This window comes from Dendrobium catenatum, unplaced genomic scaffold, assembly GCF_001605985.2.
Source record: "Dendrobium catenatum unplaced genomic scaffold, ASM160598v2 original_scaffold_21676, whole genome shotgun sequence".
Classification (NCBI taxonomy): Eukaryota; Viridiplantae; Streptophyta; class Magnoliopsida; order Asparagales; family Orchidaceae; genus Dendrobium; species Dendrobium catenatum.
Window position 1 is genome coordinate 163,568 of NW_021340136.1, and position 25,095 is coordinate 188,662.

The 25,095-nt window shown below is 36.6% G+C and overlaps 1 protein-coding gene across 3 annotated transcripts; it reads right to left on the reverse strand.

The window, feature by feature from the left end:
- Positions 1–40: 40 nt before the first annotated feature.
- On the reverse strand, positions 41–24,149 carry LOC110111821 (WD repeat-containing protein 55). Of its 3 annotated transcripts, none has more exons than XM_020843860.2 (16): positions 23,878–24,149; positions 23,453–23,633; positions 23,339–23,371; positions 23,178–23,242; positions 23,003–23,090; positions 22,822–22,894; positions 19,809–19,915; positions 18,970–19,012; positions 18,810–18,866; positions 9,903–9,979; positions 6,707–6,752; positions 6,566–6,612; positions 6,403–6,476; positions 6,265–6,320; positions 1,193–1,316; positions 41–475 (listed from the first exon to the last, which is right to left on the reverse strand). In XM_020843860.2, exons 2-16 carry the CDS (start codon positions 23,545–23,547, stop codon positions 414–416), a joined length of 1,047 nt encoding a protein of 348 aa, XP_020699519.1. In that variant the 5' UTR covers positions 23,548–23,633; positions 23,878–24,149; the 3' UTR covers positions 41–413. The 3 variants fall into 3 exon arrangements, with proteins under 3 accessions (XP_020699519.1, XP_020699514.1, XP_020699505.1); XM_020843855.2 differs by having other exon boundaries at positions 23,453–23,681; XM_020843846.2 differs by having other exon boundaries at positions 23,453–23,615; positions 23,878–24,148.
- Between the last annotated feature and the right edge of the window lie 946 nt (positions 24,150–25,095).

Genomic DNA, 25,095 nt, shown 5'->3' on the forward strand with positions numbered 1-25,095 from the left:
TAGGTAGCTGCAAATAATGAGATAATCATCATCAAGAAGATGAAAAGACAGCAGTGAAACCAATTTATAGATTGTAAGACATGACAAGTTTCAGCACATTTTGTATGAGTGACTTCATCGATATAGGAAGTTTAATTACAACAAGATTATCAAATTCAAAAAAAGAAAAGAACTGTCTTAATGCAATAATTTTTTAGGAAATGAATAATCTAAAATAACGGACGCTTTTGGACAAATATATTAGCAGCTACATGCTTAATACCAAATTAAATACCGGGTGACTGACAAAATTGTGCAATCGTGTTGAAAAATAAAACAATATCCGTACCAAAAAGTAAACCAGTCCTACTATCTCATGGCAAAATTTTCCATCACACGTAAAAATGTAGTGTTTTGATGGCAAATGTCCTCAGCTATAGGTCTGCAAAGAAATTTGCAGTTGAATACCGGCTATTGCCATCCATTCTAGTAGAGCCTGTCAAATATGCAGAACATAAGGGTATAATCAGTTCACAGAGCAAAAAAAAAAACTTTTGTTTCAGCTTTTGGTCCTCCATTTCAGCTGAATCCGAACGGTTTTAGCAAAAACTGGTTGTATAAAGCAATCGCCTCACCAATCTATCCCAAGATAAATTATTCTGTGCGGGCGCCGAACGCGGCTCTACATCCGGAGACCAACCAAAATGAGCCATATCAGCAATACTGAGCCGCGGTACCAAGCAGTACCGAGCTGCGGTACCGACTTGGCTCTTTCTGGTAGGTCTCCGAATGGCGTTCGGTGTCCACACAGAATAATTTCTCCTGTCCCAGAGGGCTGTTTAGCTGGTTGTATTTGCACATACAAGAACAGACCAAAATATGGGACTCTGGCATGCACTGAAGTGTTAGGGGAGACAGCCTGCTTTTCATCCCATTTCAATAAAATTTTATTTGCTTCAATATATATATATATATATATATATATATATATATATAAAGTAGTAAAAAATAACCAAAATTGACTGAAAATAATACTAAAATCAAAATTAAAATAGAATATATGATCTTGGATAACTGGCTTTTATATGTACTTAGAGGTTTTTAAAACTTTTATTACTCGCATATTAATTCAGCAGAATAGGTCAAAAAAAGTGGCACTTTGATTGACTAAAAGAAAACCTGCTGCTAGCTCCAAGGATATAGATTGGCGTACCTTTTGCAGGCTGGCATGGAATAAGATCCATGTCCATGTCATCACTATCCTCACTATCAGCTTCAACTTGCTTGATGTTTGGCTCGGTTTGATTATTATTCAAAAGCTCTTCAACGTCCCACAACTACATAAGCAGAAGCACAAACTGAAAAAATCAACGCTCAAAAGAAAGATTTTTCTTTCAATTATTCAGCAAACTAAAGATGGCTCAAATTGGTGAAAATCGCTCAAAAATATCAATATAAGCTCTCAAGTTTTTTTCTTGCAGGCTTACTTTCCTTGCACTCCGCTCTCTTTTACCGTTCATGACCAATCTCAGTTACCCGCCTTGTAAACAACTCTCTTAAACCAACAAACAACAAATAAATCTTCCTTCACCCGCAACAAAACATCAACAAAAAAAATAAACATACATGTAAATAGTAACAACGCCTACAATACAAGTTCGTTTTTTATTTCCATAAATTTTTATCATAATATTTCCATACACCAAGTGAACATAAGCAACATGTTCAATGGGGGCAGCAAAATCAAACCATCTCCTAAGAAAAGATCTGAGCTGAATAGTTGAAACCATGATCTCGACCATTACTTCGCTCGACGGGATGCAATCCAAATGAATACTTAACTAAAACTCTTGAACAGATGCCCAAGTAGCATTTCAGAGAAAATTCAAAAGATTTTTTTAAGTGAATGTACATATAGGGCTCATAGTAGAAGTTGGTCAGCCATATAACCCAACCAAACTCCTTGCAAAGCTCAAATGTTCGACATGGATCAAATGAGAACAAGTAACTCATCCGTCAGAAACTAGATAAGGGCTAGAAGAAATGACACATTAGGCATCATAAAGATGATTCAAACCTTCTTCGACACTCAAAGAATGCCATAAACGTCAAGATAAGCTCCACAGGCAATGACAGGAACGTCCCTAATATTGGCTATGCATGTCCTTGACATGATGAATCGAAGTGATGATAGATCTAGAAATCATGGATAAAACACATTTTCATGTTTAAGCTATAGCAAGAACATTTTCTCATCTTTCTACTTTGATTCACTAAGATCTATCAAACCCTTACCTATGAAAAAGGTCGTTCCCATAAAGAGGCAAATAGAATTGATGGATCATCACAATGTCAACTTTGGCGCCTGTACTAGCACCATCTTTGCCTCCACTAATGGAATGTGCTGCAAAGTTTGTGGAGGGGCTGACAGAGTACCTCTCATCAAGATAGGAGTAATGCATTGACAACCTCTATAGTATGTAAGGCTCGAACAAACATTGTTGTTTAAGGAGAGACATAAGAGAGAGTGTTCATCATAACAATAGCCAAGCTCTAGAAAATTTCACCTTCTAGCAATTTTGTTCTTACTTAAGTTCCACCTTCAATGCATGTTTCACCCAAGATTCAACCATTATTTCAATTATTGGGGGAAGCTAGGAGCTAAATATCATTGATTAAATTTGCATATAACAATTACCAAGCTAGCATTGACATGACACAATATAAAGCATTATGTGAGAGTAAATATTGATCACCTCTATGTTGGTACCGACAAACTTTGGAGCAAAGTTGACCGAAGAAACTATCGAAAAGATAAAGACGACTAAATAATGACTTCAGATAGTATAGGATAGTTAATACAAATGCCTCGATACAAAGCATGGTTATGCCCAATAAGAAACTGGAGATTAATAGTTCGCTAGGTACATGAAAGGAATTGAGCATTCCAACCAAGTGAAAAACTTAAGCCACGTCTTTTAAGAACATGTGAAATATTGAGTAGTTGCAAATTTGCAATATCAACTTCTCTTACCACCACTTTTAAATCGAGTGCATAATTTATTTCACATTTTCATGCTTAAGCATTATGTTACAAACCAACGCGTTTACTTGTAGTTAACTTGAACAAGATGCATGACTTGATTTATGAAGTATTATATAAGATATCAGCATGACAAAAACAACCACATAGCAAGGAATTCTAACGGACGAAGTGTTATGGAAAAACCAGACCAACTTGAAGGCAACATCGTAATTTAAGTAGGCATGAGGAAGAAATCTCCTCAACTATTCAAAATAATAGTTTGGATTTATATAACAAAATTTCCTAAAGGAATGGAAAATGTAACCGCCTAGAATCTTTCTACATAGAACCCCCTTGTGATCCAACATAAATTGGACTGATTAACTCAGTAGAACAATTGTTTAGAACCATAGCCAACTCAATTTAAAGATAACCAAGTAGATTGGGTAAAGGGTCACCTTGCAAAGCCAATGGACCAAGTTATGAGCCTAATTGAGCAGAATTGAAGAGTGACAAGTTATTTTGGATAAATTTTGACAGCGGCATTTGTGCTAGGCGATGGAAATCCATTCAAGATAGCTCGGGAAACCTAGCCGAGTAGAAACAATAACAACTAGGTTTTTTACTTTCAACAAATGAAAAAGAATATTCAATGATCCCCTCTTGTTTGTAACTTAAACTAAGAATATGCAAATTATTGTTAAAAATAGCCCATAAGGTGTCAGTTCTGTCCTGACGACTAGGAAACATTATCCGCTATCTTGCATGCTAGTCGAATATCAAACAAACAATCAAACAGCCCTTGATTCCTTACTCATGCTTTCTATAGAAAATTAGATGCCCTAATAGCCACAAGTTAGGGATACATTATCAAAGTGAGCAAGAGATCTCCAATGAAACGAACAAGAGAGTGCTTAGATAGAAATCAAACTTTAGTATTTCATGCATATGTCAAGTAGGAGATCCTCAACTCATCTTTGGCAATCTATCTTTGCATAAATGGTATGAACTTTCCATGGTTTTGTTACCTTTGGCATGGGCATGAACAACAAAATGGTATGAATAGATGCAAAATAGATCACTCTCATTTTCATGAATCCCTTGCACTAGCATTAATAATTATTGATTCCTATATGAGTGTGCGAATGGACTGATAATATATCCATTAAAGTGGAAGCAGGTGTGGCACAGACCTCTACGACATAATATCACCAATGTGATATGCAGCATTAATTTATAGCCAACATTGTGTGATATTTGGCATTGATGCTCACTATCAATGTTATGTGATCTTTGAAATTGCACCCTTGTCTTCTTCAACCTTGTTGATGTTATGTGATCTTGATAAGATGCTTATTTAGTAAATAATAGAATCATAAATTTCTAAATAAAGATAGGCTGTATGTGTAGGATTGCTTAACTAGTCGTGCAAGGAATCTAATCAATAGACTTGTTGCTGAGTAGTTTTATGACAAGTCGACTAGACATACTTGTTAATTATTTGAGCCTACCTTGGTCCCTTTGATAGATTTTCCTGTGAATCTACTAATTTTGTTGTTACGCATCTTCCAATGAGTTCTTATCATCTCTGCAGATATTTTACAATTATGTAATGGGAAGAACATGAGCAAGGTGCATAGAGAAGAGGCTAGGCTTAGTTGACCAACCTTAAGCAATTATTTCTATGTTTTATATGGTCGATCAGTTGGCTTTTTCCTGTAATAATGAGCGTTTTGTAAGTACTTTGTGTAAAATTCTATTTATGGCGATTTGGCATTATCTATAAATCGTCCAAGTATATTTCTTATCAAATCGAATACCTTTCTTGCTCATTTATTTTAAGTTTTCTATGTCACCCAACCTCTTTGACTTTCATCTTCTCTCACACAGTGCTTGGTCAACTCAACTAGGTGGTTGACATGCTCTTGTAATAGCTAGCACTATAAAACGAGTGGATGTAAGATTCAACAAGGAAATTGGACTATAGTGCCAATAAGAGATTCTATCTTGACTACTTAGAACATAAACCTAGACACATAGCATTCAGATACATCTATAAATTGAAGCCGACTCATCTTGACAAATCAATCTATAGCTTGAATGACCAAATTTGGTATTATTGATGTACTTATTTCCTTCTCAAGCAACTCTGCCATCTTCTCTGTTGAATTCATAGTGATCCCAAATTCGAAGTGTTAGTCCAAGAATTTTTGGATGAGGGGCACTTCTGTAATTTAAAGGGATGGAAAGACTCAAATACAATCAACCTAAGTATTGGATTCCTTTTAGCCAACTTTTGTATGCTTATTTTGCTTCTATTTGACTCAAGGTGACTCCATAGGCATCATGATGACCCATTTGATCTGAGTGGAATGGGTAGGCTTTAAGATTAAAGAATTGACTGAATAATGCCAAGCCCTCTCTAATGGATAGTTTAGGCAAGTTAATCATAGCAGAGTGGAGCAATGATGCAGCAAAGCCAATAAGGCTAAACTTCAGCTTAGTGAATTACAATTCTTGTTGTCAACAGAACCTTGAGTGATTGAGCTTGGCATCAAACACCAATTTGACTAAATTGAATCAATCTGGCAACATGTCTCCGATCTCTTTGAAGATAAATGTAGGGATGAAATGCAATCTTGTAAGTGGGAGGATCAACATCACATATAATGGAATCAAAGTTCAAGTTATATCGTTATTAACTAAGGATATAAGATGATATCTCAAAATGGATGAAAAGGAGAACATAAAACATAGAAAAAGCAGCAAAAGAATGTGACATCAACAATTAAGATAGAACTTAAAACTAAAACCAAATGCCTAAAACTAATTTAAAATAAATTAACACAATCAAAATTGAAATTGCCATCACTATAAGAATCAAAACCTTGTGAAATTGAATACAAAGATATTAGTCAAAAATAATGAAAATGAATAATAATAAAAACAATAGAGAATAAGGAAAGCTAGGAGACCTAGTATTGTCAATAACCAACTATATATATGCTATGTTTTAAGGGTGAATCAGAGACGTCAAAACATTTCTTAACAATTTTAAAAATATTATGCTAATTGTTGAAATGTTTGACAATGTCTTGGTATATCAGAGTTGTGAGTAAAATGAGCGTCAATGAGTGCTACACAACTTGCCAAATCATAACACCCCACCAAGATATGTTCCATCACATTTTAATAAATTTGATTATACATGTAAAATCAAATCAACCTAAAAAAAAAAAATCAACCTCTTTTATTCTCACCTTTAACATTTGATCATGTGATATGCTGCCGAGAAATTTTCTGTCATAGGAAAAGGCTGGCAACAAAAATAAAATAAAATAATCAACTATGCTACCTTGCTATTTTTTCTACAATGATGCAAGACATTATAAATTTACCAAGGCCTTCAATTGGATATTCTGAGTGTTCTGCAAGGGGTTGAATAATTCTGTTTGGCAATATGCCCACCAATCTAAGAAAAAAGTGCAAAATAATTACTAACGGCTATAGGTGAGAAAAAATAATTAAAATGTATAATAGTTCAACAGTTTAAATGCAAACCTTATAACTCCATCTTCTGACCCAGAAATAAGAGTATCTTCGTCAAGCTAAAATAGTCGAGATGAATTATAAGGCTTCCTGCATGAGGAATATTCAACTAAATCTATCATTATGAAGAAATAAAAGGCATCTTTCATGTACCTTCAATAATGTATCGACGGACATAGGGTGCCCAAGAAGACGATCACTGCACATAACATAAACACATAATGAGAGAAAAATTAAGTTTGTAGTTGTAATAAGACTTCCAAACATTTCCCTAAACCTAGGTAGAATGAATGTTAATAAAATAGGATCCAGCTTAGCCTACCCCACAGTGGGATAAAGGCTGGATGTTGATGTTGTAGTTGTTGTGGGATCCAGCTTATCTATAGTGGTAAGATTAAATATTAAGCCTATTGCATGACATGAAGTTGCTTGTCAAAAAAATAGGTACAAAAAGAATAAGTGATTTGACTTTGTGAGTTTAATGTAGACATCAATTCCCATATCTCTAGCATTCACTCCAAATACTCAAAACACCACACCTCACCATGTTCACCATGTTAATATAAGCCATCTTTTCTCAAGAGATCGTCAATCCTAAGTCTAAGTAATTTGCAATGTTCATGATTCTAGGACTCAATCAGGAAACTACACATAATACGCTGTAGTGCTTTCTAAGCTCCTACTTTCAAGAGTTTTTGCATATGAATAACTATTTGGTTCAATTTTAACTTGAGTGGATCTAATAATTGTTTTTATGATGAGCAATGATTTCAAATTTCCTTAAATGAGACAATTATGTCATTGGTTAATTTAATAAAATTTAACGTTTGTGATGGCGCAAAGGAGTATCCATTGGGTTTCAAAAAATTGAAACGGTCTCTCTTCAACTATTTTAGGCACGAGGGTACACTATTTTGCTCATCTAGTCCACTCATTAATGCTTTTGTAGGGTAGGAGCAGACCATTTCCGACTTCCTAAAAATTTATGTAGGTTCTCTTCTCAACCAGGGTCTTACTGCTCTTGATTATAAATGTGGAGGAGTATGACATAACAAACTTCACCTCTCACTTCATATCTACTGAAATGAAGACAAGTGTTTTAGCTAGGAGAGAACCTAATGTTGTTAGAAAACTATTTAGCATCCTAGTTCATCTCTCAAAGATGAGATTTTCTTCAAACTAGCCATGTCAAAAGTGGCTCTGTTCTCCGACTTCCTCTTGTTATTGACAACTAAACTATCTCTCAAGCTCAAAGTTTCCCAAACTTCGATTCTAACGATATGGCTCAATTACGAAAGTGAATAGGATACCTTCATCTAGAAATCAATTCTTTCATGGTTTCTCAGTGAGGAAGAATGGTATTTACATCTTCCCATCTCATCATAAAAAATGAAGTTCAAGCCCTTGCTCCTCCCCACTTCAATTAAAGGATAGAAGAAGCATAATTTTTTCTTTACATAGTCGAAGAGCTAGCTGGTTTCAACATCATTTGGTCAAGCTCCAGTCCAATCTGCTAAGTCAGAAGAACCACACATACCAACTAAAGGCCAAATATCAAATTTTCTTGGGTGTACATACTTTGACTACCATCTGACTTAGTAAGATATGCTCCTAACATTAACATAGTTTATTTCTTTTTTAAATTCTCTTGATAAAACTTTAATTTCCTTTATAATAGGGCTAAAGCAATGTGAAAAAATTGTCAGTAATTGTTGAGTTGAATAGCAATTCGGCTTTACCAAAGAATGTGGCCTTAATTGAGTCCCTTTTTTTATTGCAGCATCATATCCTTGTAATGTGTTGTTTATCACAGCCAAATAGGCCTTCAACATTGAACTCGTGATTTACTGCGCCCCATACCTACATTAAAGCTTGTGAGAATGCTAACCATTTCTATATTATCCTTCATTTATTGTGCATTAATCACTTTTGCATATCACCGTGTCACATAAAGCCCAAGGTTTTGTTTGGTAATGCTGTGCTGTGTTTTTCATCACTCTACTCATGTCATTGATACTTTGTCACTGTTAAACTCTTAGAGGATTGATGAGCTGCTATGTAAGTGCAACGCATGGTTTAAAAAATCGTTCGAGGAGCACGCCTTGAGGCTCGCCTCAAATTGAGGCGCACAATGAGTGCCTCGAGCTTAAGCCTCGCTGGTGCCAGTGAGACTCATGCTTTTTTTAAATGAGGCTCACACCTCGAGGCAACGCCTCGTTATAGTTAAGTTTTATAATTTTATTATTATTATTATTATTATTATTATTATTATTATATATACTTTATTCTATAATACAAAGAGAATGAACAAATTAGCTATAGACAAATGAACAAAGTTGAATGGTTGTGTTATATTTAATAAAAAAAAAGAGAAACACTTCAAATTATAGAGACGAATAACTGATGATAAAATAAGTCATTTGATTTTTTAGAATATATTTTCTAATGATGAATGGATAATACTAAAAAATAATAAAATATTTAAAATTGAAAATAGAGGCATGCATTTGATGATGAGAAGAATGAAAATTTATATTACATTGAATCTGATGTTAATTAATATGGGGAGTTAAAATAAATGTTATAATTGAAGAATATTTAGAAGATGATAATGGGTTAGAATTCGATGATGATATAATTATTCCATACGAGGGCTACTATGAAGAATATGAAAGTAAGAATGAGATTGCCATGGATTATAATATTTATGATGTATTTAAGTTTAAATGAGTGTTTATTTTGAATCTCATTTCAAATTTTTATTTTATAATAACATTAATATTGGGAATTGTAGTTTATATCTATATAATGGTGAATCAAATAAATATGTGATGTTTTATTTTACTTTTGTCATTTTTAATGAATTATTTGTAAGTTCGTGTGTTTTTATTTCTCTATTTTGAGGCTTACGCCTCGATCCACCTCGAAGCTTATGCCTCACCTCGGCTAAGGAAGAACGCCTCGATTCCCGATTTCGCCATTTTAAACATTGGTGAAACGTACATAGTTTATTGAAGCCATAGAGAAGTGCAAATGAAATATAAAATATTTCATCACATGTTTCCCCGTAAATTAAAATTATGAAACATCAACAGAATTTTGAAAAATAAAGTAAATAAAAGACATTACCAAATGAAGCTTTAAATTCAGTCTAACAACTCAAACTAAATAAATTGCAAGTCGTGCAAGGCCTAGGCAAACAAAAACACACGCAGCTTAGATCTTTCAAAAAAAGTTATATATGAATATAGGACAAATTAAAAGGAATTATAAACTTAAATCAATAATTGCTAGATATATAAGTTGCCACTAGAAATTACTTAGAGTTTGACCAGAGCTTAATGCATACCTACAATCCTCAAAATGGCCCCAAGAGTACAGTAGCAATGGCCCATTTTGAGATCCACAAACAACCTTTTTACCACCCTGATAATAAATAAAGGCTTTATCAGAAACAAAATGGAAAACCAAAATCAATAAAACACAAAATCAAAATTGATTAGAAGAAGTATTGCTGCAAAATATAAAGCACAACATTAGAAAATTATAGGATACCATGTATAGCCATACCATTGGCATGTCCCACTATTTTCTAAGAAGTTGTTCAATGCCATCTTAGACATGGCTCAAACACATTTTGACTATGCTAATATAGCCCAGTTGTATGTCAAATCAAAACTATTTTAAACTCTCCCTCTTACATTTCTTCATTATTTTTTTAACACCGTTTATCACTTCATGTATTTTTAGGTTTTATGCTTCGCAATATAAACAAAAAAAGTATATTCCAATACATATGTGCATTAAATAGTATTATAAATAAACATAAGTGTGGTGTGAAACAACCAACAGAATTGCAGGATCTTATTAAAAAAATTGTTTCTGCAATAAAATTATAACATTAATGATTCACTAAGTTAGGATTTTCGGTTTTCGTAGTTATTGACTTGCTTCTAGCATACGGTTACACGTTAGATTAAAGAGTGATCCGAAATAATGACAAGAAAATAGTAAACAAATATGTGATTAACAATAATCCACTACTTAACAATTAGAACTTTCACCTTACAGTTTCCCTCTCGATCGTTCTTTGGAAGTAGGTTTAGCGGAGGATAAAAGTAAGCAAGCCCAGTGATGCCACTGCAGGACAGGATGCCAGAGGTTTTGATCAACGGAGAGTTGGCCGGAGTAGGAGAGACAGGTGGTCATCCTGCAATCTTCCGCGATCCTGTAGGTTGTTGCTCTTCGATGACGTCTGCAAAGGTAAAGAGAATACGCTCCACGTATTCTTCGATGGTGCCTTCGGACCCAAATCCGGGATCGAAGAACGGTGATTGAATGATGTCGACTTCCTCTTGAGAATTGTAAACGAATTCGTGATCAACTTCTGGATCCACTATGCATTATTGTCGGGAGATGAAGGAGCATCAATGGAGACAAGTGGGAGAGGAGAGGTGGAAGTTGCCGTTTGGGGAGGGGAGGGGCTTGGCTGTGAGCTAGAGTGAGAGGGAGGAAGTGGGCCGTGAGGGTGGACGGGTTGGGGCTCAGGTGAGGATGACTAGGGGCGAGTGGAATAGGTGGAGGGAGGGAATAATCCTGAATTTAATTTCAGGTTTCCAAATAAAGAGAGGATTAATTTCAAATTCAGAATTTTAAATTTAAAATTAGGCTAGGAGGGAAGGGTGATTAATGGGAGAGGGAGAGAGAGGGTGGGGTGGCCGGCCATATAGGGAGGAGAGAGGGGCTTGGGATTTAAGTAAGTGGGGCCCATGGGTTAATAAATAAATTCTAATCAAATCTGATTTTAAAAGATAGGTGTAGGGGAAAGGGAAAATCTAGAGCTACAAACCTCAAGTACCACCTCCACTAGAACTCACAAAAAGATCCTCAAGTACCACCTCCTCAAGAACTCAAAAAGAGATCTTGGAAAATTTTAAGAACTCACAAAGAGATCAACAATAGAAAATTTCATTCATCAATATTATTAGCCAAGAATACAAAGACTAGGCCTTCATATATAGGCCTCCAAAGCACAAAATATAAAAGACACAAATGTCTTCAGGCTACAACATGACACAAATCCATCATAGGGGTGCAAATGGAAAACTCAAAAATAAATAAAAGAAATGCACTAAAACACCTAAATAAAACTATGAATCATAGTCATTGATCTACGATCCCGCCGATGTCGAAATGTACAGTGGATGTCCTCATCATTCTCCCCGGGTGGGAGAAAGCTCGACCCCATCGAGTAAGTATCCCGTGACTCTCCTATAGCTCCAGTAGGTCGGGGTCCAATCTCTGTATCTCCTCGCGATCCATCCACGTGCTCTCCGCCTCCGGTTTTCCCTCTCCATTGGACCAAGTACCTTTGGCTCCCACTATCTTTAGTGGAGATGATTTCATCACTAAGTATTGCTTCCATCTCCTCCGCATTAGGTAAAGTAGGAAATTTTGGGGAGTGAAGTTAGGCTAGGGATCTAACTAGGTATGGTCACACAAGGCTCAATGTTTATTATATTTGCAGGGTTAAACTCTGGTCCCTCAAGGCTACTAGATCTTCGATGTTAACTGTAGGATTAAAGTAGAAACCTTCGAAAAGGTATGAAATATAAGCGTTACTATTTTTCTTGGATATTATTTTGAACAGGCCTGCGCCTCTAACATGTAACTTTTTTAATAGTTCCTTATGGGAACCGCTCCGGACGAGTCCGTACCATAACAAAATCACTAACTTCGAATTATTTAAATCTTTACTTAGGATCCGCATTAAGCTTATAATTACCATTACTTAACTCAATTTTCTTATTAATCTCTTTTTGCAATTCCTAAAGATGAGATGCAGATGTGGATGCAAGAGACCCGGTATGCATGATGAATGACAAGAATTGTGGGTTCACACAAAGTTATAAACCGAGACAATTTCGATAGAAAAAAGACACAAACATACAGAATCACAAGCACACAGATAAATATAGATTAGTCACCAAATGAGGGGATCTAAAGTGTTCAGGTCTAAGGGAACTTGTGTGGGAGAGAAATGAAGTCATCCTTAGCTACTAGGGCATTTCTATAGGTAACTTCAGTCAGGGTCGTACGTAGTCTCCTAGGGGTAACAGTGTAATCTAGCAAATTCATCCAACTAGGAGAGAGATGGTCATTAAAAGAGAAGGACAAGAATATAGCGGGCAAAACGAATGAATCAGGAATAAGATAAGGTGATGAGTCCTGACTCACAGCCATAATGGGATAGCCCAAAAAGTCACCAACAGGTATGGGAATCAAAAGATGGGGTAGAGTGTCCAAAACAGATGTGGGGACAACAGTTAGAGAGATGTCAAATGAGAGTATGGGCTAAAATTCTCTTTAACATTAATGTCGGTACGAGGAATGGAGAGGTAAGTCCAATCAAGAAAGACACACTCGTTAAAAAGTAAATATATATGAGCAACTCCTAAAATAGACTCCAATAAAACAAGATGAGACTCATTATTCAAATTAGGCTCATAAACTTTCAGACTCAAATCACTATCTTCCGAACTCATAGTACAATTCTCAATAGAATCAGGATAAGTGGATTTAGGGTCAATTAAATCGGGAGTTAAATCAGGTAATAAATTCAGCTGAACCACTTTTAACTCAAGATTATCCTCGTCACCATCAGAATTATTCGAAATTAAATCAGACTTATTTCGGAGTCATCTCAGTAGGAGATATGATTAAATTAGAATCATCCGAATTTAATTTCAATGTATTCAAGGTCAAATCAATTTCTTTCGAGATCAACGTAATATCATCCAAGCAGACCTTATCCAAAGGGGTATCCTTGAGGAGACTAGGATCAGGAAGGGCTAAGGTATCAATGTCTATAGGTTCTAAATCTCCTAACTCAGGGTTTAAGTTATGCAGGGAGTCTAAATCACTCAGTTCAGTTTTATCCTCAAAGAAATCCTCGTTCTCAATAACATTAAGATTAGCAAGGATATTAGCCATTTCATTCATCTGATTTTGCAAATCCGCTAATTGTTGCATTACATTTTGCCATTCCCCCGAGTTAGCCATATTAGAACTTAAAAGAAACAAGGGACACACAAACCAAGAATTTCCTAACTCGCTCTGATACCAATTTGATGCGTGCAAAAATAGAGTAAAGAGACAAATTGGAGAATACCAGGACAAAACTGAAACCAAACTCGGTTCAAATGTAGGTTGCAAACAACCAAACAAACTTCGAAAAAACAAAAAACCAAATCGAACGAAACAAAATAAAAACCATAAAACGCTATTCTCAGTAAAACCGTCTAGCAGTCTCCTCACATGCAATGAGAGTAGGAATATATAATAAAATTGTGCTTAGCCTTGCAAACCGAGGGTCCACCACTACAAAAGAGCCCAACGTCCTACCAAACTCCTCCAGCAAATGTCTCCAAATTTCAGCCAACATACACTTCCAAAGCTCAAGAAGAAGGATACAGGTGGAGTGAAACTTGCGTAGAGAAGAAGAGGTTAGAAGTCAATATGAAATAGAGAGGAGGAAAGGGGGTGGAACAAGCTCACAAGTTTTTCCAAGAGAAGAAACCCTCAGGTTTTTGTAGAGACTTTGCTCATAATTTTCAACAACCTTTTCCATCCCAAAACAACTCATCTTTATAGGCGAAAAAAGGTAGACAAACGGCCATAACACCTCCAACCAAATCCAATTAGAATTAGGGAAATGAAATGCCAAAAGTCACCAAATAGAATGCCAAAAGACAGCAAAACAACAGCAGGAAATCTGCACAGAAAACAGGAAAAAAGTCCACGGAATTCCCCCCAAACAGCCACGGGAAATCAGCCAGCAAGGGACCCCGAAAAGCCAGCACAGGAGACAAAGCAATAGGTCACGGGAAACCAGCCAGCAAGGGACCCGAAAAGCTAGAACATGAGACAAAGAGGCAGGTCACGGGAAACCAGCCAGCAAGGGAAAACCGATAAGGCAAAGGGAGGGGAAGAGGCACAAGTCCACTCCAATAAACTCCTCAATAATTAGCTTGAAATAAAAGCATACCTTTTTTATTTAATGAGCTAGGAATTGCATTTAATCCTCAATCATTAAGGTAAACTTCAGCTCAAACATTTATGAGCTAACACCAAGTAGAATCCAGAATTTTGAGCTCAAAACCAAGCAACCAAGGCCCACCCGAGAGCAGCAACCTCACCAAACCGAAATTAACAAACAGCCCAATGACAAAATAGACCCAAGAGCAAGCAAACCCAAGACTTGTCATGCCTAGCACATTCCTACCATGATCATTGGATGCCCAACCATCATAGGATAGCTTAAAAAAAACATAAAACACAACTAATATTGTTCAAAATACAATAAAACAAAAATAAACTAAAAATATTGAATGCATCAGAGGCTAAAGGTTGACTGGGATGGCTAGGAGTCGGCCCAAGTGGGGAGTTATATGGGACCGATCCAATAGAAGACCCAATAAAGGGTCGGCCATCAAGGCTAGGAGAAAACCTACGGGGTGGGGTAGCATTCCTGATGTTACTAAAGGAAAGGTGGTCTCGACCACAATAATGTCAACGGTTCGTCCCAACAAAAGAGGTAGGGTGGGGCTCTAGATGACGGTCACTAGGGGTAGGGGCCTTGAAAGTGCAGCATCCAAAGGTTTGATGAACAGGGGTGACCTAAGCTTAAAACCAGTTGGTTGGTCACTGGTAGAGGGTCGATATTTTAAATTAAGTTCTCGCCTCATGTCTTTCCAATTAGAGGTAGGTTACTCACCGCGAGACTTATTATGATCTTCTAACCTCGTCCAAAATTGAAGAGGCTGACCTTTGAGGTGAGACTTAGCGATACTAATCTGGTGGGACTCAGGGATATGACGTGATTCAAAATAGTTCTCTAGTTGTCTAACCCATTCCCTCAAATAGTAAGGGTCCGAGGAACCATCAAAGGTGGGTAGACGGTAAGGTGGCTCTAAGTGAGGTTGTTGAGGCTTAGGCTCAGATCTAGGTTGATAAGTCGAGTGGGCATCTTTCGACTAGCAAGATTGATCGAATGGGGCACATACTTAGAGTGGAGAGAGAACAAGATTCTCCATCATAATTCTAGTCATAGAGCCCACTAGGTTAAGGATGTCATCTAACTTCTTTTGAAGTATTATCGGGTCCATTGGGAAAGCACTTGTAAACACTTAGGGATGAATCTATAATTGGGACAACACCTAAAGCGAAGCTAGACTCTCCAAATTGTCACTAGAAGGTGCACTAAAAATGTGGAAAGCAAACCACAGCAGTTGGTGAAGATGCCTATGGGTATGGGTTTTGGGAAGCGGACAGCACTTAAACACTAGGTTTGGGTCACCAAAAGTTCTCTAAATGCTGCAGAAATTTTCTGGACAACAAGTCATAATGATTGGTTAAGTAGCCTAGACAACTAGGGATGTTATGGTGATAAGAACAGCACTTAAACAATGACATAGACTTAATTAAAGTGATGTAAATGGTGCAGGAATTTAGAAGGCAGCAAGCAAAACAGTGAATAAGAATTACTGTGCGATGGTATGCAGGCAAACAAGCTTAAGAAAAGGTTAATCTAGACCCCTAGGAACTTCTAGCACATGCAATACATGCTAACCATGCTCTGATACCAAAAAATGATGTGAAACAGCCAACGGAATTGCAGGATCTTATCAAGAAATTTGTTTCCGCAATGAAATTATAACATTAATGATTCACTACGTTAGGATTTTCAGTTTTTGTAGTTATTAACTTGCTTCTAGCATGCGGTTACACATTAGATTAACAGAGTGATCTGAAATAATGACAAGAAAATAATAAACAAATATGCGATTAAAAATAATCCACTACTTAACAATTAGAACTTTCACCTTAGAGTTTCCCTCTCGATCGTTCTTTGGAAGTAGGTTTAGCGGAGGACAAAAGTAAGCAAGCCTAGTGATGCCACTGCAAGACAGAGGATGCCAGAGGTTTTGATCCACAGAGAGTTGGCCAGAGTTGGAGAGACAGGTGGTCGTCCTGCAATCTTCCACAATCCTGTAGGTTGTTGCTCTTTGATGACGTCCGCCAAGGTAAAGAGAATACGCTCCACGTATTATTCGACGGTGCCTTCGGACCCAAATCCGGGATCGAAGAACGATGATTGAATGATGTCAACTTCCTCTTGAAAATCGTAAACGAATCCGTGATCAACTTCTGGAACCGTCATGCATCCTTGTCGGGAAATGAAGGAGCACCGATGGAGACAAGTGGGAGAGGAGAGGTGGAAATGGCGGTTTGGGGAGGGAAGGGGATTGACCGTGAGCTAGAGGGAGAGGGAGGAAGTGGGCCGTGAGGGTGGATGGGTTGGGGCTCGGGTGAGGATGACTAGGGGCGGGTGGAATAGGTGGAGGGAGGGAATAATCCTGAATTTAATTTCAAGTTTCCAAATAAAGAGAGGATTAATTTCAAATTCAGAATTTTAAATTTGAAATAGGCTAGGAGGGAAGGGGGATTAATAGTGTATTAATGGGAGAGAGAGAGGGTGGGGTGGCCGGCCATATAGGGAGGAGAGAGGGGCTTGGGATTTAAGTAAGTGGGGCCCATGGGTTAATAAATAAATTCTAATCAAATCTGATTTTAATTTCTGATTTGATTAAATTTAAAATAACTTCCCAATTTGGTTTAATATGAGAGGGAAAAGGGTTTGAATTTCAAAATAGGTTTAAATTCCCTTAATTGACTTTCCTGAATAGAGAAAGACTAATTAGGAATAATTTAATCAAGAGGAATTTGAAATTCAAAAAAAAAAAAGGTCAAAGGGGAGCCGGCGGCAAGGTTGGAGGCAAGGGGGGCGGCGGGCTGGAACTGGCGGGCTGGCAGCCGGCCGTGGGAGTTGGGTGAGCCGCCGGTGGCTGGATCGGCCAGGAGGGGCCGGCGGTGAAGCTATGGGGGCCGGTGGGGAATTGGGAGGGTGGTGAGGCTTCGGTTAGGTAGGGAAGAGGAAGATAGGTGTAGGGGAAAGGGAAAATCTAGAACTACAAACCTCAAGTACCACCTCCACTAGAACTCACAAAGAAATCCTCAAGTACCACCTCCTCAAGAACTCACAAAGAGATCTTGAAATAATAATTAAGTTAATTAATTAAATAATTAATAGTAGAATTAGTGCATAAATTAATTATCTAATTTAACTTAATTGATTAATTAATGATATAATTAGTAATTAAATATTAATATAATTAGCTTATTTAATATTTAAACTCTCATTTTGGTCCATGTTAGTTTGTAATTAACTTTGTATTGAATTTTCGGTCATTTTATATGACCTAAAATTGGTTTTATTATGTTTTATGCAATGATCTTAATTTCATAAATATCTCCTTTAAACTTAAATCCCTAACCGCCATAAATCTTGATATATGTTACCAAACAGTTTCTCAGGATTTAACAAGATTTAACATTTAACATATCAAACAGTTTTTAGGATTTAACACATTTCGAATTTACTAAATCCGGATTTACAGGATTTATTAAATCCCACTAAAGTTAAATCCCACTTGTTGCCAAACAGCCCCTCAGGCTACAACATGACACAAATCCCTCATAGGGGTACAAATGGAAAACTGAAAAAATAAATAAAATAAATGCACTAAAACACCTAAATAAAACAATGAATCGTAGCCGTCAATCTACGATCCCGCCGATGTCGAACTGAACGGTGGATGTCCTCATCAAAGTGAAGCATATGCATATGAAAAAAATCATACGTCCTGAGCAAATTGGGTAAAAAAATTTGAAGGATTTTCAATGGCATAATATTTTGAGCCCAGGTTCACTTCCTGTGTCCCTATATATGCTTCAAAAGCTACAAGGATATGCTAAACAAGATGGGAAGAAAATATCAATCATAATTTAGTAACTTATTTAATCCACCAACAGCACACTTATTTTGTCTACTCTATGTCTCTATGTATCCACATATATTAACATACACAAGATAAAGAAAATGATGAGATCACTAATCATTCATATCAAATTCAGGATTTTTCAATATTTCACCAAATTTATATATAAAAACAAGCCCATATTCTTCTGATCTTCAATTATAAGCTCTAATATACACCTGGTAATAATGGCATGCTTGAAGGAAATAATAACCAGTATTTCATATTATGCAAATTATTTCAAATAAGCAAACTATTGTGATCCAATGCATTCTACGAACTATATGAACATTGAACGAAAAAAATGGTTATTCTACCTTCATTATCACCAAAGAAAGGAGTTCATCTTCTGAAAATTCCGAGCGGGCCTGTACCTGATACATTAGCATAAAGGCAATGTGTGTTGAGTGCATAATATCTCCCAAACAAATGACTAACAACAGTCCCGTTATAGCAAAATAGAGATTTTAATGGAACCTTATTTTTTCGAAGACTGCACACAGAGAGTGACCCATCGCCACTGCCAAAAGGTATAAAATTAAAAATTATAATCATGTATAAATAAAAACAATATATTACAGCTTTAAAGCTGTCAGGCAAAATATACCTAAAACAAAGGATCACAACTATTTAGATATAAATGCTTAAACAGTTGAATATATGAAAAGTAATTCAATCACACACGAAAAAATAATAATAATGAAAAAGAAAGTACAATGAACACTAAGACTACTAATTTTTTCATCCTAGAATGCAACACTTTTCATTGTTTCATAAATATAAAATCATAAATAAGCATTTGGCGATAAAAATTGTCCAATAATAATTCACCAAAATACACATGCACTAGGTGTAAAGATTACAATTTACAAGCAATCAGCACATTGAGAAAAAAAAAGTTATGAACATTGGAATATAGAAATACTAGCATACATTGTGAGCCAAATTAGTTACTCACAAAATAACAGACCACACTGTATGAATCTATATGCTCTCCATCTCACTCCCTAACTATGCATAGGATGTTGCTATTGATTCAAACTCATTATGAGAGATTTTTTTTTTTCATCAGATCATCCACATAGAAACATTATTCATTAATCTTTAATTAATATTAATAACAAAGAAAAAGGTTTATTAATCAACTCATTTGCTTTCCCCTCTTAATCCTAATCTCTTCTCTGCCCACCCCACCGGCCCACCCACCCACACATCTTCAATAACAAAAAAAAAAAGGTTGAGAATTCATAAATATAAATGAAATATTGGCATTTTGGAGTACTGTAAATTGTTGATACTAAAGATAGAAAAACAACCTTGTTGCAAGAAGTTGCTTTGTACCAGATACAAATGTCATATCTGAGACAAAATCCTCATGGGCATCAAATGAATTGCAACAAGAACGATGACGAGTATCCCAGACCTGAAAAGAAATAAGGAATAATCAATGCAAAAAAAAAAAGAACATTAGGTCCATCTCACAGCACTATATTCCATAATGCTATATAAAGTCAATTATTATAGTATCATAATACTTTACTGGATTAAAGAGCAAATGACGATGAGATGGTGACAACATGCAGATTGCTCTCCTGGACAAGAAGTAAAATGACTTTATTTCATTCCAAACCATCCCTTTAAACTCTTCTTCAAATTTCAGTAAAACAAGTAAAGTTTGCACAGCACAAGAGTTCTGATGGGGACATCAGATCAGAGTGGAAGGTTTATTAGAGACGTGGCCTCCGATCTACGGCCACGATCGAGTCCTTGTATTTCTGAGTCATGATTGTATTTTATTTTATTTATACATTTTCTTATTTGCTTAGGTGTCGTTATTATTTCCCTTTGTACCCCTTTCATGGGAGTGGTCGCATGTAAGCCCAAAGGGCAAGTTGATCTTTTATTTTCTTGAGTCTTTGTACCCGACTATTTATAGTCTCATTTCCTTTGTTTTGAGTTAATGAATGATTATTAAGAATTTTTCCTGCACTTGTGTTTGAGAGCCTTTGAGAGTTCTTGGAGAGCTTTGGAGAGATCCCTTGGAGAGGGAGATTGGCATATCACCCACCAACCTTGGAGACGGCCGGGTTCATGGTTTTCTTCTTTATCTTTGTCATCGTCCCCTCGTCGAACTTCCCCACCCTCCACCACCACAAACCACCGGCCACCTCACCCGATTCCCCTCCCCTTCCAAACTCCACGGCCAAGTATCCCCAATCCCCTTGCCGCCGGCCAAGGCCATAGCCACCGGCCCACTCATCCCCTTGCCTCTTTTATTTTGTTTCTTAATTGGGTTGGGATTAATTGGGATTAATTTGAAATTCAAATTCATCCAAATTTGAATTCAAATTATTTCCTAAATTAAGTATTCTATTTTAGGAAAGTATTTGATTTAATAATTAAATAAAAAATAAAAATAATTAAATAATTAAATATTAAAAATATTATATATAATATTATGAAAAGTTGTTTTAAAATTTTTTAGCTTTATATTTGATCTAAAAAAAAAATTTAGCTTCCAAATCCAAACTAAATGTCTGTCAACATCTTCATTTTTAGCTACAAAAAAAAGAAAAAAAAATTGCAAGAACATGAAACAAAAATATATAATTGATATTCTTAATCAAGTTCTAGAGATTTTTTGTGCACTAATTAACTCACTTTCAAAAGGTATTTCTAAAATAAATTTATTGCATAGAAAAATGAGCCTTCATTACTACCTATTGTCATAGCAATTAAAAAATATAGAATATAGATACATTGGGAGAAGATAAAGTAAAAAATGCAATGTATGATTGAGATGAATTAAGCAATGACAAGTAGGGACAAAAAAGCTATTTAGGGGGGCAAAATTGATTTTTTAGGAGGGGCAAAATGAATTTTTTACTCTCCTTTAAGTTAAAAAAAAATTTTTGAGGGGGGGCAATTGCCCCCCCTAGGTTATGTAGAGTTCCGCCCTTGCTCACACCATACTTAGGAAATAATTTGAAATCACTTTAATTCCTGTTTGACCGAAATTCCCCTCACCTGTATTGAATTAATTTATTTCCTGAGAGATAATTTCACTTTTGGAAATAAATTAATTCCTCCCGTTTCTCTTTTCTGCATTACCGCCTCCTACACCCATCCCCCTCTTTCATGGCTGAATTTTCCTTCCTGCCTTGGTTTAATTATTTCCTAATACTAGAATTTTGATTTAGGAAACAAGGCCCCACTCCCCCTCTAGCCCGCCAAATCCCTCTCCCCACCGCCCCTCATCTTTCCTGATTGCATGGAATAAATCCTCTCTTCCAAAACCTGTAAAGGAGGTTTGCTCTCATCTCTCTAGTCACAGCTAAGGCTAGGCTCTCCTCCAAGTTCTCTACATCCTAGCCCAATAAAATCTGAGAAATCCTCTCAGATTTCCCTGGTTGAAAATCTGAAACTGTTTTCAGATTTTATGAGAAAAGGTGTGGAGCTTGCATCCTCTTTCTATCAATGGAAACTTCTTTCTCTTTGTGACTATTCAAGAGACGCCTCTTATTTGCTTTGACGGAAGCCATGGACGAAGACTTCGAAGGCATCGAGTGGAGGACCGCCACCTCTCATTAGCAAAGGTTTTCTCTTTTTCACTTGCATTCAAATTCTTCTGAATCTAAATTCTTAATTGGTTAGATTGTAATCGCGAAAGTCTCCTCCAAGTGCTCTTGCTAAGCTTAGTAATTCGTAGGTTATTGAGTGTACTTTCTTTGCATCCTAAATCTTGTTGTTAGATTAGGGATTAAATTGAAGACTACTATTTTGCATTGTTTCAATTGTCTTATTTATCTTGAAAATATCAAAGCTCGGAGCATGTGATATAGCCTACGCACAGCATCTCTTTATTTGTTTTAGTCGATGTTGAGAATTGTTAATAATTTCAATCCAAAATTATTCTAATCAAAGAGTTACGCAATGCCTAAAATGAAGCCATAAGCATGTCATCTAAGTGGTCCTGTATCAAGTTCCATTTGAAATAATTCTGAACTCAACATTGAAAAGGTTATCAGAAATAGAATTTTCTCCATGTAATTGTTTTCTAGTCAAAATAAATAACAAATCCCGATTTGCCAACAATAGTATCAGTAATAAAGCATATGAAGCATACGAGGTATTCAGTGATATCAAGTTGAACAGCTCAAAAAAATCAATAGATCATATGACATCTCTAGAATCAATCATGTCAATTATTACAACTTCGATTTCCGCCCTTCCTAAACAAAAAGATGCTAAATAAACAAAAGTTCTATGCATTTCTAGAGTGTAAGTAACCACAAAGATTGGCATGATTGTTGCGGCAAGGAAGTGCACCTTAATGCATCCTTCATCATCTCCTGATGCTATTGTTGTTTCAGTCAAGTTGACGAGACGATTAATTGAATTCCTTTAATCAAAAGAAAAGGCACACAAACTTAGATCCTTACTATCTTTACAAATTTATGTTAATACCAAAGTATTTAAACACCCATATATGCAGAGTTAGTCAGCTTACTCGTGAGCTTCTTCCAAACGAGCAATGGCCCTGCCAGTCTCCACATCAGTTGCAAGAATTGAGCAATCAGGAGAAGCCGTCAAAACCGCTGAAAAGAAACAAAGATCATACAATATGCAACTTCTAAAACTACCAACCAGAAAAAAAAAAAAACAGGTAAGATATAAACAATTACCCCGGCCCGAATCAACAAACCGAACAGCTCTACAGGACTCCTCGTGCGCTGAAACCTGCAACAACCTAAAATAACTTTGGAATGAATAGTTTTATAATGACTGATATTGGAAAAATAGTAGAAGCTTGCTGACAAATCAAATCACTTGTTTTCGGCAATACCTTTCCGGTTGCGAATCGGCGCCATAACGGTACCTGTTGAAATGAATTGAATAAGATTTTAAACAACTATAAACACTAATTTGAGTACAGGACAACCGAGGGTTTGCTGCTTACAAGTAGAGATCGCCACTTATGAGCGCCGCTGCGACAAGCGGACTCGAAGGATGGAAATCGAGGTCAAATGGCAATTTCCCTAGATTGATCTCCATTGGAGATATAAGATACGGAGATGACGTAGAAGTAATTTTGAAGCTTAGCTTCCTAGGGCTTTGAAGAGCTGAAGAGTATAAAAATACTAGGAGCCTGTTAGGATGCAGGATTTCGGCAAGATTTGATCTAAATCCTACCAAACGCAAAAAAAAAAAAAAAAAAAAAAAAAAAAAAAAAAAAAACATAAGCAGCGGTCGACGGAAAATTCCCCCTTCTCGTGGTAAATCCCGGATTTACGAAATCCTTTGGTGAGGCGGTTTAACGCATTCTTGGCGCCAGGAAAAAAATCCCGACTGAGGAATTGCGTTGAAGGGGGGAAATATCGTTACCTTAGCGGCGAGCTCCCGGCGCGACTTCCGATCCGACAGTAACAAAGTCGGAGGAGGAGGCAGAGAAGTTTCGACTCTTTCAGAACTCTACTTCACGCGAAGCAGAACAGCAGCAAATCAATGCAGAACAGGAAAAGCGAACCCTAGACAGGCAATGGCAAGCGACTTGTTCGAATCTCTACCCTACGCAAACCAGCGAAGCCTAGGAGCTCTACCTCACGCGAACGGCAACGAAGAAACCGAAGAGGGAAAGCTTGGGTGCCAAAACAAATCTTTGGGGTCGAACCCGATTTGACTTGTCTAAACGGTTCTAACTCAAATCTGACCTGATTTTACAAACGGGTCAAGATTTTCAACCGGACCCGACCCCGACCCCACGCCCCATTTACAAAATGAGAACCTAGCTTGCAAGCATCTGTAGATTCCATCTGGGGTGAAGCTAGCGTGTTAGGTAAAGTCAACGTGTTGGGCGAAGCCAACGTGTAAGGAGAGGATCAAGAGGCTAGCACAGGGCAACTTAGCCCGTCGGGCGAGGTCTGCGAGGACCGGCTTGACCTCTGTGAGCAGGTGTGAGAGCCAGCGAGGCCAACCGCCAGCATGCAGGGCGACCAAACGTCAGTCCGAGCGAGGCCAGCGCTAGCGCATGTGCAACCCGTGCAGGGCCGCAGGTGTGACTGTGAGGCTGAGGCATGCACGTGGAGGGAGGACTGGTGGGGTCGAGCTGACTAGAGCAGTGAAGCGGGGTCAAATTTTTGGGTTGCCAGGTCAACTCAACCTGATTTTAAAAACATGTCCAAATGTCAAACTTGAACTCGACCCATATGGCAAACGAGTTGACCCGAACCCATAATTTTCTCGATCGGATTTTGGTTGGGTTTCAACTCGGTCAAATTTTGACACCCCTAAGGAAAGCTAGCCTGCCTATGAGAGCATTACATTAATTCTTAATTTCTTTATAAGACATTAATTTAATTAGCTTATTTGATATAGTTTAAAATATAAATACATAATACGATTATTTATAGTGTAAATATTAATTAAATAATTATCTATTAATAAAATATTTAATCGATTAACTTGATAATTATAAGTATAATTAGTAATTAAAATTATATATAAAATTTAATGAAATAATAAGTGTAAATAGTAATTAAATGATTAATTACTTTAAATTAAAATTAAATATTTAATTGGATAAATATCATTATAATTAGCATT

Coding starts and splice junctions, on each gene's coding strand:
- LOC110111821 (XM_020843860.2), bottom strand. CDS start 23,547: ATGGAGATCAATCTAGGGAAATTGCCATTTGACCTCGATTTCCATCCT. Junction 18,867..18,969: donor GCAGTCTTCGAAAAAATAAG/GTTCCATTAAAA, acceptor CTAATGTATCAG/GTACAGGCCCGCTCGGAATT. Junction 1,317..6,264: donor CACATGATCAAATGTTAAAG/GTGAGAATAAAA, acceptor CTGCTTATGTAG/TTGTGGGACGTTGAAGAGCT.